The sequence below is a fragment of the Hoplias malabaricus genome, chromosome 7, assembly GCF_029633855.1.
Source record: "Hoplias malabaricus isolate fHopMal1 chromosome 7, fHopMal1.hap1, whole genome shotgun sequence".
NCBI lineage: Eukaryota > Metazoa > Chordata > Actinopteri > Characiformes > Erythrinidae > Hoplias > Hoplias malabaricus.
The window spans coordinates 17044116-17060420 of record NC_089806.1 but is presented as its reverse complement, the minus strand read 5'-3'; the positions used below and the strand labels follow the sequence as shown (position 1 = coordinate 17060420).

Sequence of the window (16305 nt, the reverse complement as noted above, 5' to 3'; positions counted from 1 at the left end):
GGAGGAGCGCGTGCTTATTAGAGGCAGGGTTGGGCAAGACGACGATATTTTATCGATATCGTGGTAAAAATTGTTATCATGTCAAACAATAGGTTTCCGAGTATATTGTGGACTCAAATATCAATGAAATATCAATTTAATATTGAGATAGGACACGTTCATTCAGCAGTTAGGTATTATGACCTGTAAACAGTGTGGACAGCGGAACCAAGGAAGGCCTGTCTCTAACTGACCTTGATGTAAAAACAAATGAATCATTTTAAACTAGCCCGTGCACCAGAGATGGAGCAATAAGATGACAGTATGTGATCATAAAGTGATAATGCCACTGATTGATGATGGGAATGAGGCGCTGACATCACCCTGTGTTCACAGATTTTGAGGTAAATCAGGCCAAAAAATACGAGCAGGTGTAAAATGAGAACAGAAGAGGGCTCTGTCTGTCTTGGGGGCCTCTAAAAAACATCATACTTACCCCATATGATATTATTAAATGTTGTAGTAAAGGCAACACAACAACAGACACAGGAAATGGATAGCGATGCTACAATTACCCTCTTACAGTTTTTCTCAGTTGATTTGGTACATTTCTCACATCATGATTTACACTGGCATCATGTGCTTTTGCTGGTATTTCATTGAGTTTTGCTGTTTGCACTAACTGTTTTGAGAAAGGCACTTGTCCTCACTCAGAATTCTTAGTTTTTTGCCTCAAAAGCAAATATTAATGTCAATCAATTTATCAGTGCCATCAGAATGTCTGTGCAATTGCTATTGAACAAGGCAGTCAAAATACTGTCATGTTGTCAGTGCAACAGTGCACACTGTAATCATATTCTGATGGAAAGTAGCCAAGCTTTTGATTACTAGAACGCTGCACATTCTGTGGCATATCACTTGAAACGGTATGTGTTATACACAAAATACAAACTTGCCCAGAACACATGGCTGTATGGGGGAGACTGACAGCAAGAAATTGGACTGGAATCAATATACAGTAATATTCTTTTACTGCATTGTTCGTACTGCAATTTGTTGGAAAAAAATCTCAGAAATTCAGGAAAAACAGACGACTGTTTGGCAGCACTCTACAAAACAAAGGAAAAACTACAAAATTAGAAACTTTCTGTAAACATTCAAAACAACCTGAGAAAACAACTTAAGGAATTATAGTGCTTTCTTATCTAAACATCCTGACACCCCTCTCTGTTGGGTGTCTCACGTGTTTTTATCCACATCACACTGGATATCTTCCTATGCAGTAATGGAAAGAATCTCCTGGAGTGTCTAATCCAGCCTCTGCAGGCATCTGCTGTGATATCCTCACAAGCTGCATCCATGGGAGTGAGTAGGTTCATCTGGGCGTGCGACTGATGATTGTACACCTTCCATCTCCAGGCTGAGAAGAACTTCTCAGTTGGGATCAGTAATGGGGAATAGGGCGGGAGGAATTCCATCAGCATTCAGTGATGAACAGCAAACCATTGCCTGATGGTGTTAGAGTAGTGAAAACTCGCATTATACCAAATAACCACATATTTGGGCATATCCTCTTGCATCACACCTCTCTCATTATCAAGGATGAGATCCCTGTAGAGGGTGTTCAAGAACGTGGCGAGATGCTGTGTGTTATAGGGCCCTATAATGGGAATATGTGTTAGCACGCCATTCTCTGACATAGCAGCACACATTGTGGTGTTTCCTCCCCGTTGGCCCTTTGGCCAATGATGTTTTAACCACGCCTTCTGCATTTTGCAAGGCTGAAGCCAGACTCATCCAGGTATATAAAAGTGTGGAGTGTTTCTCTTCATCCCAGCTCCATGATACACTACAGCATAAAAGGAGTTAGGAGTAAGGGTTTTACCTGTACATACTGATCCTGTAGCTCTTTCACCATGTCACCATTTATTTGAAACGGAACTTCGCACAGCTGTATCAAGATCTTCCTCTGTTTTGTCCCCTCAGCCTTCCACCATGCAGCCTTACCCCTCTTCTTGACTGTTCACCCTGTACACGGCCTTGTCTTTCCATTGTGATCATTTGTGACACTGCAATGATTTGATGGAGATTGAATGAACAGTTTTGAGAATTTCAATTCTGATCTGAGAAATGAACCAAATCGACCAAGTAAAACTGTAATACATTCATTCATTCATTCATTGTCTGTAACCGCTTATCCAATTCAGGGTCGCGGTGGGACCAGAACCTACCTGGAATCATTGGGTGCAAGGCGGGAATACACCATGGAGGGGGCAACTGTAATACAATAAATAATCAATAAAATAATTAATGAAGAAAAAAAACGCCCATCATCTCAGCTTTCTTAAATGTTTGGAAACAAAGTTTTAATTATGACAAAATAATTGCCCATCCTAATTATGACAAAATAAATCCAAAAAAAATATCTGCAGCACACTGAAAACAGAAAGGCGGACAATAGAAAACTGAAGCATTTTTGGTCTATTAACGAGCTGAGATGTGTGTAATTCAGGGTACTACAAAAATTCAGCTTCTCTACAATGAAATAAAGGTCCAATTAGTGCTGCCAGTGGGTAGCAGTTCCTGGCCATTACGTTGATGAAGTGCTTATCAATATAACCACTGAGGGGCACTAGACACAAATCAGTCAAATGCATCCGCATTGCTCACAGAGGGTGTGATTCTGTTTCTAACACATTAGTGACACCTGCTCTTTCCTGGGTGTGGACTGACTGAGCAAGTCCAGGAGAAAGCCACGACCCCTAATTGATTCTATTTCTTTAATCCACTCCAGTTAGTAGCCTATAGATTAATTGGAGACAGTAGGAGGACAAACTGTGTGTGTGTGTGAGAAGATAGATGTTAAATGAATAGCAGTAGTGGTGCAACTAGTAGAGGAGAGGGACAATTGCACTTGGGCCCATGGGATAGTCTGTGGTGACTAGGTCCCTGAAAATCTTTAATGGGACCCTCATATAGAAACTGACACAGCTGTACACAGAGAGACATGATGTCTTAACAACATCGCTCAGTGACAAATTTCCATCAGTACATGTTGACATGCTGGCCTGTTGTCTATTTGTGTCCTTCTTGTTCATAGTGATGTTTATCCATGGTAACCAGTTTGGTAATATTTCCTTCAAACCTGCAACACGATTTATTTATTTTAATTCTAAAAGCCTAAGCTATGAAAATGGATTTAAAGTAATATCTCAGCATATTTATTGTTGCTAAGTACAGGATCTATGAAATATATATTTATATTTTTTTATTTGGTCAGCAGTATGTCATATGCAATGTATAATTACAGGTGGAGCAGAAGAAAAAAGTAGAAGCTAATAAGAAAGAAACACACACCCACACACACATCATTATTTGAGGTCAGGTTTCCACACACTTGGTCTGCTGTGGTCATACAATGTAGACAATGGCTGTAGTGTCTTGAATGCTCAAAATGTGCACCTTGCTTAAAGATCAACAGAGGGTAAATATCCCTGTCATTATAAAAACACAACAGAATATGTACCACTTGAAAAATGAATCAGCTATTAGCACTCAACTGTAGATACTGCATACATTTTCTGGGCTTGCAAAATTAATTTAATGTACACAGTAAACTGAATGAGTTAAAGGAGTAGATGTGACTCTGTCCCCATGACAACAGTTCCTTTTCTATCTTAATCCTCCAAGACTGGGTTAAACCAGTGCGCTCTGGGTAGGGCTTCCAGTGTTTGCTATGAAGCAGCACTTTGGACAATTGCCAGATATTTTTTTCTTCAACAGAGACAGCATGGCTTATCAGCATCAGACTAATGCAGGCGCTTTGTAGCTGGCAACCCTCCCCCCTTCCCACAATCCTCTGGTGTCTGCCTGACAGCATCCTTCCTAATGCTGCATGGCAACGGCAGCTGATTGGCTGGAAAAGCAATGGGTTTAATTCACTGAGAGCATTTCCAGCACAGCTCATGTTACCTCACAAGCTTCACTTCTCTAACCAGCAGTTCAAGTCACCCCTGCTGCCTTTCCTCACTTGCACCCCAGCCACTTGAATGTCATCCATATGTGCTACTTAAAAATTTCTTACAGCCCTGATATGTTATTGATTTTCATTCATTCATTCATTATCTGTATCCGCTTAACCAGGTCAGGGTCGCGGTGGGTCCAGAGCCTACCTGGAATCATTGGGCGCAAGGCAGGAATACACCCTGGAGGGGGCGCCAGTCCTTCACAGGGCAACACAGACACACACACACACACACATAATCACTCACACCTACGGACACTTTTTGAGTCGCAAATCTACCTACCAACGTGTGTTTTTGGACTGTGGGAGGAAACCGGAGCACCCGGAGGAAACCCACGCGGACACGGGGAGAACACACCAACTCCTCACAGACAGTCACCCAGAGCGGGAATCGAACCCACAACCTCCAGGTCCCTGGAGCTGTGTGACTGCGACACTGTCATGAGCACTTCTATGGCGTCAAAATAGGTTCTAAAGTTCTGAGAACCAAATAACAGAATCCATAACCAATAACCGACATTTTGTAATTGAGAAAACTGTCATTAATATTTGAGAGTTATAAAAACAGGTTTGTAAACAGAATATTTCTGTATATAATCGTCTATTTTGAGTTTAATATTCTTGAAGAATCCGTTTTTGCTTCCACCCCACCTTTTCTCAGTTGCGCTTTTCTCAGTCTCCCTGTCGCCTCCAGAAGACTCTCGCTTTTGACTTTTGATGGGGCAGGCTCTAGACAGGCATTGGCTTCTGAAGTTAAGCCCCACCCACCCATTCTGCACACCCTAGAATAACCAGTTAGTAGTCTGACTCTAAGCCTCTATGACCAACTGTGCATTACTAAAAAAAAAATAAGCGTTAAAAACCGTAGATATGGCTTACCTGTGTTTGCCGGTCGGCCATTTTCCAATCAGAGTAAGATTGGCGCGCTGTCGCTGATGTAGCAGTGTGTGCAGAATGAGCTGGGTGGGCGGGGCTAAACTTCAGCAGCCAATGACTGTCTAGATCTTGCCCCCGCCAAAAGTCAAATGCGAGAAACCTCTGGAGGCTTATTCAGATCGTATAGATCTTTCGCCTTTTACTAAAGATTTCCGTGGGGAGGAACAGTATGAGTAGCAACAATTTTTTAAATGCCCTGTTACATTGCGGGGCTTAAAAAAAATAAAAATAAAATGTTTTCACTGATACTGATCACTGTATTTGATGCCTACAGCACACACCAGTAAAGTTGGGACAGGGCAAATTAAGACTTGATAGTTTATATAAAATTCATGTCACATTGTTATGAAGCATTACACTATTAGCAGATGAATATAAAAGGTACGAAAGGAGCATCCAGCAAAGGTTCTGTGTTTGCAAAATCAATAAATAAATAATAATAAAAAAGATAATTGTATATCACTTTATGGGAGAACTGTCAAATAAATCAAACAGGACCCTATTCATTGCAAGATTGCAAAGACTTTTATCATCTACTTCACTTAAGACTGTGATTCAGGGAATTTGGTGAAATACCAGTCCATGGAGGGTAAGGCTGGACACCAATGTAGAATGTGTGTGACCTTCTAGCCCTCAAATGGCACTGCAAAAACACTGTCATGCTACAATGATAAATATAACCACATGGGCTTGAGACTGCTTCAAAAAGCAGTTGTTGCTTAACAGAGTTCCCCACTGAATCAAGAAATTTAACCTGAAACTATATTACATATTATATTACAAGGAGAAAACCATACATTAATTGCTGAATCGCTAAAATGTTCTCTGGGCACAAAGCTCATCTCAGATGGTCCAAAATGTCTGCTGTGGTCAGAGGAGCCCATGCTTCAGATGGTTTACATGCTAATGTTGAAAGGAACCATTTTGACTATCAGCAATAGGTGCTAAGACCAACACCTCTCATGGTATGGGATGAGGGGTGCATTAGTGACTAAAGCATGGGTGATTACATACGTGAGAATATTCCTTTGATACAGAAGCAAACATTGGTAATTTAGAGAGAACTATTTTGTCATAAATATGACATCTTATCCTGGGAAGTCCATTATTTAAACAACACAATACCAGGCTTCAATCTGTATGTGCTTTTTAGACACAAAAAGCCTGGGCTTGATCAGTCTGTCTGCAGTCCCGATTGCACATCGTGTCTGTCTATCTCCTATTGCACATCATGAAGAAGAGAATCAGGCAGCTGCAACCACGGGTTGTTGAGCAGCTAAGGTCTTGAGTCTTGAGCTATGGTCAAAAAGTCCACTTGCAACACTTTAACAATGAGTATCCTCAGTTCTCAAATGATGAAACAGTGTAAATAAAAGGAAAGGTGCTGTAGCTCAGTGGTAAACATGACCATGTCCCAACTTTTTTGGAATGTGTTTCAGGTGTCAAATAATAAATGGTTTTATATTTACAAAACACTATAAAGAGGTTCTATGAAAATGTTGGAAATCATTTCTTTGTGCCATTGTCAGTTAAATAAATGTTCAAGAGAATTAAATAAACTTTTTCCTAAAAGTCAACCTTTCTGGAAGTGGGTTATCTATGATGATTTATACTTTGCATTTCGTTGTGACACTATGTACTGTGTGCACCAGTCATACGTTGGATTCACATGTTTAACTAAATGTTTAAATGTTCAAAGCATCTTTTAACTGAAGAAAACAGTTATTCTAATGTCTCCTCATATCAGCTCAAGAAAACCATTTTGAGTCAAATTAAATTATGTGTTACTAATGGTGGTTAGAATAGTTTGATGTCAGTCCAAACTGTTTCACAAAACCTGTGCTCCATTTGTACCCGTGTGGGCCAGACAGCTGGTAGCTGGGGTGCAGTTTCTGCTTAGCTCCATGCTGTTTGCCCCGTTTACTCCTGACATTACTGCTGCCTGCTGGGAGGGCTACAGGATTCACAAAGACCTGCCAGCCTGTGTGACGTCAGCCGGGACAGATAAGACCCGAAAATAGCAGCTCCCTTTCTCCTCACAGCTGCATTCAACACAACAAACACCCTCACCTCTATGATTCACACAGCCAGGACAAACACAACCCACAATGCCATTGACATTAGTATTAAAGAACAGATAGTGAGCCTCTGTAAATAAAAATCTACACCACTTATATAAGCTGAGTTTTTAAAAGCTCTTAACTTCTTTACCCTGAAGGCTGAGGCATTTGAACTTCTCACACTCATAAATACATCACTTAATATATATCAGTGACCACAGTTCACTGCCTTCTGTTCTAAATACGTAGCTATCTGGTGTTAATTATGAATTTTTACAGAAGGTGTTTTACAGATCAGTGATAAGGTCAGCATCCAGAAACCCTCAAAGATACTGTTTTCTTTCCTACCGATCCTCCTCCTCTGACCTGGAAACAGCTTGGATATGCTCTCTTGCCAAGTTTCCAAACATTGGAGGAGATGAGATAAGCTTCTTCAAACATGTGACAGAGAGTTTCTGAATGGACGATACATGACCTCATGCTACCCTGGAAGCCTTTTACTACTTTAGAGTGACATTACTGCATGCACACCCAGCAACAACGTAAAAGAAGGGAACAGCACAAGCATGCTTTACCATGAACTTACTAACCCCTTTATTATTCCCCCTTGTCTGGTTTTCTTTCTCCTGTCTCTCTCATGCTTCAAGATGTCCTGTTGCTCTCCAGGTGTTGCCCTGATCCAGCCCCTGATCCTGTGTATCCTGTACAGGATCCTGGCCTTGTCTCATCTACAGTATCATGCTTGGCCATGCATGGATGCTGTTTTATCTCAAATTTAATTCTGCACCTGCCTTTACCTCCCAAAGAATCACTGACCACCTCCTCTTTCCTCATACTCACATATCACTAATATTCTACATTCACGTTACTATAACCCATGTATCTGTCATCAATTCACTTTTACTTCTGCTTTGTTATCTGTTGTGCTGTCTGGTGTCGACCCAAAGAGGATGGGTTCCACGTATGAGTCTTGGTTTCTTCCAAGGTTTCTCCCTCATGTGCTGAGGGAGTTTTTCTTTGCCACTGTTGCCCTTGCCTTGCTCATAGGAGGCTTGGACCTGGATCTCTGTAAAGCTCCTTTGTGACCACAGTGCTATAAAAGAGAGAGAGAGAGAGAGAGAGAGAGAGAGAGAGAGAGAGAGAGAGAGAGAGAGAGAGAGAGAGAGAGAGAGATGCATAGATGCTAGCTCCATGGAATTTTCTTTGTCAATCTAGCAAAACGAAGACAAACATTCTACGATAACTATTAATTTCAGAAGACTGATCAATTTATCCATCTATCCCTCTACATCTGTATCTCTTTTGGCTAAGGGCCGAGAGTTTAATCAAATCATAGAAGCTGCATTATCTCACATTTTATTTTAGACTTTAACATTTGTCTTAACAAATTTTAAACCATGAGTTGTAGCTTATATAAAAATGTGGCAACCAAACACTGTGCTGTGTACGTGACACCCACAAGTAACAACACTCACAAGTCTGGAACAAACAAGATTGGATCATAATTTACAGAAAATGACTGCGATTTAAAATGTAATTGCAATTTTGGCCAGAAATTTTCCCCCCAAATTGTTCAGCACTTTATTTCACATGCTGCTTTAACACGCCTTATGATTATGATGCATGCAAATGACATCAGTTTTATTAGCCATATAGTAACATCAGTGTTGATACAGATGTCAAGTTCTCACATGCAGGTCCCATTTGACCTGGGATTACATGAATATACACACACACACAAAATTATAACAACGCAGTATGGCTCTCAGCTGGCACTGTGTTCTCCTGCAGGGTGTCTTTGTGTGCTCACTAAACCAGAGCAGATCAGCAATCACCAATTCATTCTGCATTATGCATAGAAAACATGGGGCACAACCATTCTGTTGTCCAACAGCTGTGAAATAACTGATGACGTCCATACGCTCTTCTTCTCTTAACCCATGACTCCAATTGCTTATTTGAATGGGTTGCTTAGTTCGTTTATTTTTATTTATTTATTTATTTATTTTTATTTTTTGAATGGGTTGCTTAGTACTATGTAGAACCAGTACATCACAAAGACAAACCTATGGGTAAAACTCAAGCTTGATGATAGCTGCTGCTACTGTTTTTAATTATGCAACACGTCCAAGTCCAATTTTTCTACAGGACTTCATACAGTGTCAGAAATCACACAAGAAATCTAATGAAATTGAAGCAATCACTAAGCGATCAGCTTCCATTCATCTTCCATTCATTTTCAACACTTCCCATTTGTACTTCAGAGTAGCCAGTAAAAGTTGGTAAGAAGATATTAAAAAGTATCCAACTGGGGCCAGGTTTTAAAAATGAAGTCTGAGAATTAAAGACTTACTTATATTTAATTTTGAAATAATAATTAACATCAATGTTATTCTATTTTAGACATAAAAGAAAAATGTCCCTCCACTTCATCAGACTGATTTGTTTGTGTCTACTTCAAAGTTCAAGACTGAATCCAAAGAAGAGGTTGCAGTCTTCAGGGAAAATATGATGAGCACTTGTGTTTGTGCTGTTTGCTTTCTGTTTGTCCTGTAACTTTGGTTACTATGACTAAGTTCGCTGAATGTTAGGCCATGACTCCTCAGACTCGTGATAACACTGAATTCACTAGTTCTCCTTTTGGAAGAATATGGGCACAAATAATTTAAGACAATTTAACCTCAATAACTAATAAAAGAGGATACAGTTAATAATCAGATCTTCACTATTGCGTGAAGTGATGAATCTGACTGACCTTAAATGATCCAAGCTGTGTGTTATATTGTTAGGTTTTGCCTTGCTTAGTGTCAGCTCTAAACACTGGATGCAAACAGTGGGCACTTACAGATGACCAGTGTTACTCAACAGCTCAGCTGAGCCATTCACTGTAATTGCATTACTGCACCCCTGATTGTTAAGTCAGTGCATGTTTTCAAGTAGTTTGCTTCAGCCTCGTGACTGCTGACAAACATACACCCACACTGATCAGGCCATAGTGAGAAGTAAAGATAATTGTCTATAGATTTTATGATATTCCATCCGCAAAACTCAGCACACTTTAAGGTGTGTTGCCACAAAAATTAGGCACTGTTTAAAATGCTAAATATTTTTCTTCACTTTTGTCCAAGAGTTGTTCCATATAACATTAATCTGGTTTCTATGGCAACATGAAATAAGCATCTATGAATGTACTGATAGTTCTTAGAGGAGAAAAGGATGTCTGTTTGTCCACACAGCAGCATTCCTGCCCCACTCACTCTAATTCACAGATATGTGGACATGGACCATTAGTAATTCTACTTCTTGGGTCTCAAAAAAGTGCCACTAAATATCACTGCATTCTGTGGGCAATGCTACAAACAAGAACGCTATACAGAGCTTACATGTCTGTGTTTGAAAGGATGATAATGAAAATAATCCCAAAAAGTAAGAACATAAGTATAATGGCCTTAGGCCAAAACATTTTGGTCCAGTTTTACTTGGAAAAGCATGTAATAGCTTTCAGTGGTGTAGCTCTTTTAGAGCAATTAAATACTACTGATGTCTTGTTCTAAAAGCACCAAAGTATACATTTCTCCACTAAAACGTTTCACTAGAATGAAATATATCACATCAGGCCACTCTGAATGACCTTGTTTACATTCTAAACATTACATTATATCAAGATTTAAAACAAACAGTGGACTCCCTGCTTAAGGCCAGTGCTGAGATGAGCCCTGTATCCACAGTATTTTCCTGAGCCGAATCTTCAGACAGTCATCCCAAAAACTTTATAGCGTTCATGTCATCTTGATGGGGAGAGGATGTGTTTAATGCAATGCCTGCTATACAATTTAAGGACAATATTAATTCTACAAAACATATACGACACCAAACTCCATAATGACTACTTGTGACTACATAATAACTACATTTAGATTAAAAAGGTGTAATATAATATCTACCATTTATATCTTGAAAGAGTAATGATGAAATAAAAGGTTTCCAAAGTAACCATTTATTCAAATTGGATAATGACAGTATATATCTTAATGTCCTGGATATTAATTCCATTTCAATGAAATATATTTGGTGTTTTAACCCTATGTGGTGGTTTCCCAGACAGGGATTAAGCCTAGTCCTGGACTATATCCTCATTTCAGAGGCTAAATAAGAATTCAACATGCTGTGTGGTCTAAAAGTAGGTTTAATCGCTGCTGGTGAAACAAGCCCATAGTGCATATGTAATTTTGGTATAAAAATATTACAAATTATTGTTGAAAGAAGCTCAGAATTTCAGTTATGCTTTTATTTGTAGTGTTTTGTACTTCTTTGTCGAATCATTTAAATTAACTTATTAATACAAACAGGATTCACATAATGGCAAATACAGCCCTAACGTGGATTATGTGGATATGTCCAGGTTATTGATTTTCCAACAAATGAGCTCAGCAGGACATTTACTGCTCCATTACTCCAACACATCATTCAAATAATGCATTTAGATACTCCTGCTTTCATCAGTAGTAGTAGTACTAGTCTAAAATCATGTTTAGCCCACATGAGTTGGAATTGGACATTTCTTTTGCTGGGAGTGGTTTTCATAGACGTTTTGAAAACTTGGAAAGAGGGAGTGGTCAGAAAGAAAAAGGACATATATAGGATGGGTTCTCTCTCAGGTCCTCCCTAAGGTCATCTGCAGTTGTGGATTCCTGTCTACTTCACATTCAACAGGTAATACTTTATAGTAAATATTTGCTGTTTGGAATTTTTTGTATTAATGTTCAACAATCGGTACAGATGCAGGGAATAGGTTGCACTACTTGAATACATCTTCTAAACAATTTTAAAAAGGAGGTGTTCTCAAGTAATTTCAAATCATCAATGGTCCTCAATTGCACTTTACCTCCTTTTGGATTTAAGATTGGAATATTACATTGGTGACAGTCTATTCTGCTCTGTGGCAAGTTATACTTTGACTTTATTAGGTTTATTATTTGTACTTTATACAAAAGTGCTTTTTTAAAAAAACAGCAGAGCCGTATAAAATAAAAAAGCCGTATCCTGTGCTGATACTGAATGTATACATTCCAATACAGTTCTATAAGCAACTGAGTACTTGTAAATGTTTTGTAGCTATTTCTTAAAAATAAAATGGAGCTAGAGACATTATTTTAATAGTGTGAAACTCTGTGTAGGAGTATGATGGGGTTCTATATGTTATCTTGGGGAGGACTGGGCCTGAGTGCCAGACTTCACTGTTGAGCAGTGGTAGATTCAGACTGTCTGAAGAGCAGGGGCTGTGGGTATTAAAAAATAAATAAATAAATAAAATAAAATAATCGAAGGACACCTAGTGCACGACACAGGGCCATACAAGCACACCACAACCTATGATGTAATAATAAGGGTACTTCTTAAGACACACATTATCAAATTTTCTTGCTCTAGACGGTATATAATTTATTGCAAGAAATGTCACCAAAGGGTGTGCTCTTATTTATTTGTCATATGAAGGGCAGCCAACAGGGCATTTTGTCTCATTTTTGCCAACCTAGAGGGCACTTTAGAGAGATTTTTGTTTTTCAACCTAGGGTCACGAGAGAGGGCGGCTGAAGAATTAAGAAATGTGTAGCTCATGGACATGCCCATTATTACGGCTATTGTGAATATGAAAAGATCTAAAAGTCCAGCTGAGATGTAATTTACAAATTACAGGATATATATATTTTTATGCTGTTCTAAAGGAAAGTAAAAATTAAAAGGACTTCAGGATATAGCCATGAATTTGGTAAAGCCTACATTTTACATCAGATCTTCCAGTAACAACAACAATGGTAATATGATTTAAACATGAGTGAATTTTATTTACACATTAGAGAAATTGGAGAGCAATCCGAACACAATTAGTGTAATTACTATAGAGAGGATTCCCAGGGATGTGCCATTTCTTCAGTATTTGTTTTCAGAGGGCTTAGCTACAAGGTTAATTACAGCAGAGCATTCAATATTCAATCTCCATATTGAATACACATTCTAATACTGATTTTGGACCTGACACACACCCGCTATTTCTAATCACAGAACGTTGTACTACAAGAAGAAAAGCAAAGTTGGACTTGAACCACAAATATCAAGACTAATATATTTTTATACTTTCCATAATGTGAAATATAGAGCCCTCTTGTGGTTATAGACATTACTGCAGGGATGCCCCTCTGACGTACTTTACTGGTAGACATAATCACATCATTCACCAAGTAGTGTCTTGGCCAAATAAAAATTAAATGGACCAACTTCTATTTCAGAGGTTATAAGTACATTGGAGAAGTTTAAATGTTTATAAACAAAGGGTTCTTAAGACCAGTTTGCTTGGTGTATAGACATGTCAGTATGTATTGTAGAGTATATGCATATATTTCTTGTTTGATTTACTGTTGGTGACAACAAACTAACCTCATTGCATCCCTTAACCCACAGCTCTCAGACAGAATGAGTTGTCCATCTTCTGGTCAGCAGGGAATATGGCCGTGCCAGGGGTCTCAGCAGCCAGGGGCACAAGTGTGGCCAGGCCAACCCTACCAGCCCTGCTGGCCCTCTCAGGCCCCTCAGCCTAACTGGCCTGGAACGCAGCCATGCACACCCAACTGGCCTCAAAACCCACAAGCAACTCCTAATCAGCAAGGCTGGCCTCAAAACCCACAAGCAACTCCTAATCAGCAAGGCTGGCCTCTTCCTCCTACAACTCAACCCAATCAACCCACCCAGCCAATTCAACCTAGCCTACCTGCTCCACCCAGTCAACCCACACAACCTGCACAGCCTACACAACCTATTCAACCAACACAACCCATTCAGCCCAGCTGGCCTGCACAACTTCCCACCCCGACAGGATACTTGCCCACACCTGTTCATCCTGGGTGGTCCGGGAACCCTGGGCAATCCGGATGGCCCGGACAGGGCCCTACTGGGAGTGCACAGCAGCCATGGCCACCAGCTCCAGCCGCAAATCCCGTTGTAAGAAACCAGAATCTAGTCTGAAGTGCATTGTCACCATAATTTAGAGCAACTAATTTTTCTAAAAAGTGCCCAAAACCTCTGTCTATAACACAGAAAATTGTTTAATATAATAACAATAACAGTTTACATATTACTACATCCAAGAAACTGTTACAAACTGCATAAAAGGGCATTGTATATGATATCAAATACACTTCTTGAAAAAAATGAGAGTTCAAGCCAAATATAGACTTGTAGACAGTTCCCTGGTTTCTTATTTGCATTTTCTCTTCCACTTTGAAGTGGGAAAGTTCTACACTTCCATTAGATAATTATAAATGTAGATGTGGAATAGAAATGTAACCATTTCAATACAGCATCTTTTACTACAGCATTTGTTTTTACAAGGGGTAACTGCAGTCCACACATCAGTAAAGCTCTGCTCTGGAGCTATAATCCTGTCAGTCACATATGTTTAAAATTTGTGACAGTGGCATTGGTTAAAGCTTGCCTAAAAATGCTTATGAACTTTTCAGCACAATCTCAGACTATCTTTTTGAGTAGTATTATATATCATATCATAATAGATAACTAATGATAACCAAATTTCTGATCACATGTGAATATCATTGTAAAGACAGGGGTCCCACATGGCTGTTACTTAAAGTTTCACTTGATCATGTGTTAAAGACATTAAGGCAAAACATGTCAATGAGATATTTTTGTCAAATCTCTCAAACTGTAGCTACTAACAGAATCTAACTGAACTGTTTCCATCTGTTTTGGTTTCAGTCAGTGCCGTTCATCATGAACTTCCCAAGAGGCATCTATGACAAGTTAATGCTCACAATAAGGGGACAGGTTAAGCCTAATGCGAAAATGTGAGTGGATATAAGTGATTTCAAGATCTGGTTCCTTTAAATGTGTCGTTATTAGAGTGGAATTCAACATATCTTTAAAACATACTATATTTAGCATTTCAAATGCAAGTCATGCAAACTGATTTAACCCACTGATATTCTGAGCTCACCTGGTCTGCTTAGTCCATTTCAGGGTCTGGGTAAATAAACATGCAGATCATTTCTTAAAAATAGTGGGAATAGAGTCCAGGAGAGCACAAATATAGTGATTTTATTTTCTTTCCAAATGACCAGTCAGCCTATGTGTCTAATGAGATGAAATATTCATGAGGGTAAAACGGCTTATTTATTTGTGGTCACTTCTGATATCTGGTTTCTATAACCACAACTGTGAAGAGCTAATTTTGCAAGATGATTTGGAATAGAGCATTTCATATCAAATTACTCTGAATGTATGTTTACATCTTAGGAATTTATCCCAAAAAACAAATTAATTTCTCTTTTGCAGTTGCAGGCAGACCTGCTTCTTTAATATCTGCTCTATTTCTGGACACACACCAGGTTCACAGTGAATTTCCTGCGTGGTAACGACATCGCTTTACACATCAACCCTCGCTTTAATGACGGAGGAAAGCCGGTGCTTGTCCGCAACCACAAGCTGGGGGAGAGATGGGGCAGTGAAGAAAGGAACATTTTAGGGCCATTCCCATTTGCTCCAGGAGTACATTTTGAGGTAAGGGACTGAGGAAACCTCTACATATTTCATTACAAATGTTAATTTCTGCAAGAGGACATTTGACATCTCTTGGTATTATCTCAGATTACAGCTGAGCATTAACACGAAAACCTACTAAGCTCTTAACTCCTATTGCTTTAATCAGGAAGCTAATATCAGGTCAATGTTAAGTTGAATGTAGGGATGAGCTCTCCACATTACACAGGCTCACCAGGCTTTCCTCTTCCTCTGTAGATGAAGATCCTCGTCACAGTGAATGAATTCAAGGTAGCTGTCAATAACACGCCCATGTTTGAATTCAAGCATCGCATCAGAGAGGTCAACCAAATCGACCGTATCAACATCCTGCACGACGTCACTCTAACCTCAGTCAATGTGGACACACTGCCCTGAGCTACAGACACTTCCCAGTTAATCATGGAGCACAAACCTTCTCAACAGGGCTGCAAGGAAATACTGTATAGATCAATATTTAAACACTTAACCTCTGAATATATGTTCTAGTAATACAAATATGTTTTAATGATTCTAAAGGACAAAAAAATTACCTTCCCAAAGCTTACCTCTCTAATGCTCTCCCCTGTTTCAACTGAACATTGCTCTGTTTTTATAAATGCACACACAAAATGTGTTTGTTTTAATATGGTTTTGCATTGTTATAACGATCTGCTGTGATTTAATTTGAGATTATAACCTATATAATATTACAGATTTATTTGATTAAAAATCCTA

At 39.2% G+C, this 16305-nt stretch overlaps 2 protein-coding genes and 1 non-coding gene across 3 annotated transcripts in view; 2 read left to right on the top strand and 1 right to left on the bottom strand.

Annotated features, from left to right (window-relative positions):
* Nucleotides 1-1956, bottom strand: part of pak5 (p21 protein (Cdc42/Rac)-activated kinase 5) — an 83017-nt gene extending 81061 nt beyond the window's left edge. Inside the window, exon 1 of the mRNA XM_066677032.1 lies at nt 1865-1956. The gene's annotated coding sequence lies outside the window, so the exon portion shown is untranslated. The remainder of the gene's footprint in view (nt 1-1864) is intronic.
* Nucleotides 1957-5037: 3081 nt separating this feature from the next.
* Nucleotides 5038-5153, top strand: LOC136702865 (U5 spliceosomal RNA). Its single transcript, XR_010803970.1, has one exon. It is a non-coding gene; the product is annotated as a U5 spliceosomal RNA (small nuclear RNA).
* Nucleotides 5154-11628: 6475 nt separating this feature from the next.
* On the top strand, nt 11629-15973 carry LOC136702027 (galectin-3). Its single transcript, XM_066676846.1, has 5 exons — nt 11629-11712; nt 13459-13995; nt 14770-14858; nt 15399-15570; nt 15808-15973. Exons 2-5 carry the CDS (start codon nt 13471-13473, stop codon nt 15964-15966), a joined length of 945 nt encoding a protein of 314 aa, XP_066532943.1. The 5' UTR covers nt 11629-11712; nt 13459-13470; the 3' UTR covers nt 15967-15973.
* The last annotated feature ends 332 nt before the right edge of the window (nt 15974-16305 follow it).

Bases quoted from the DNA above. Each gene is read 5' to 3' on its own strand.
- LOC136702027 (XM_066676846.1), top strand. From the start codon at position 13,471: ATGAGTTGTCCATCTTCTGGTCAGCAGGGAATATGGCCGTGCCAGGGG. The intron at 13,996-14,769 runs GTAAGAAACCAG...TTTTGGTTTCAG, and splicing joins CTCCAGCCGCAAATCCCGTT to TCAGTGCCGTTCATCATGAA. The intron at 15,571-15,807 runs GTAAGGGACTGA...CTTCCTCTGTAG, and splicing joins CTCCAGGAGTACATTTTGAG to ATGAAGATCCTCGTCACAGT.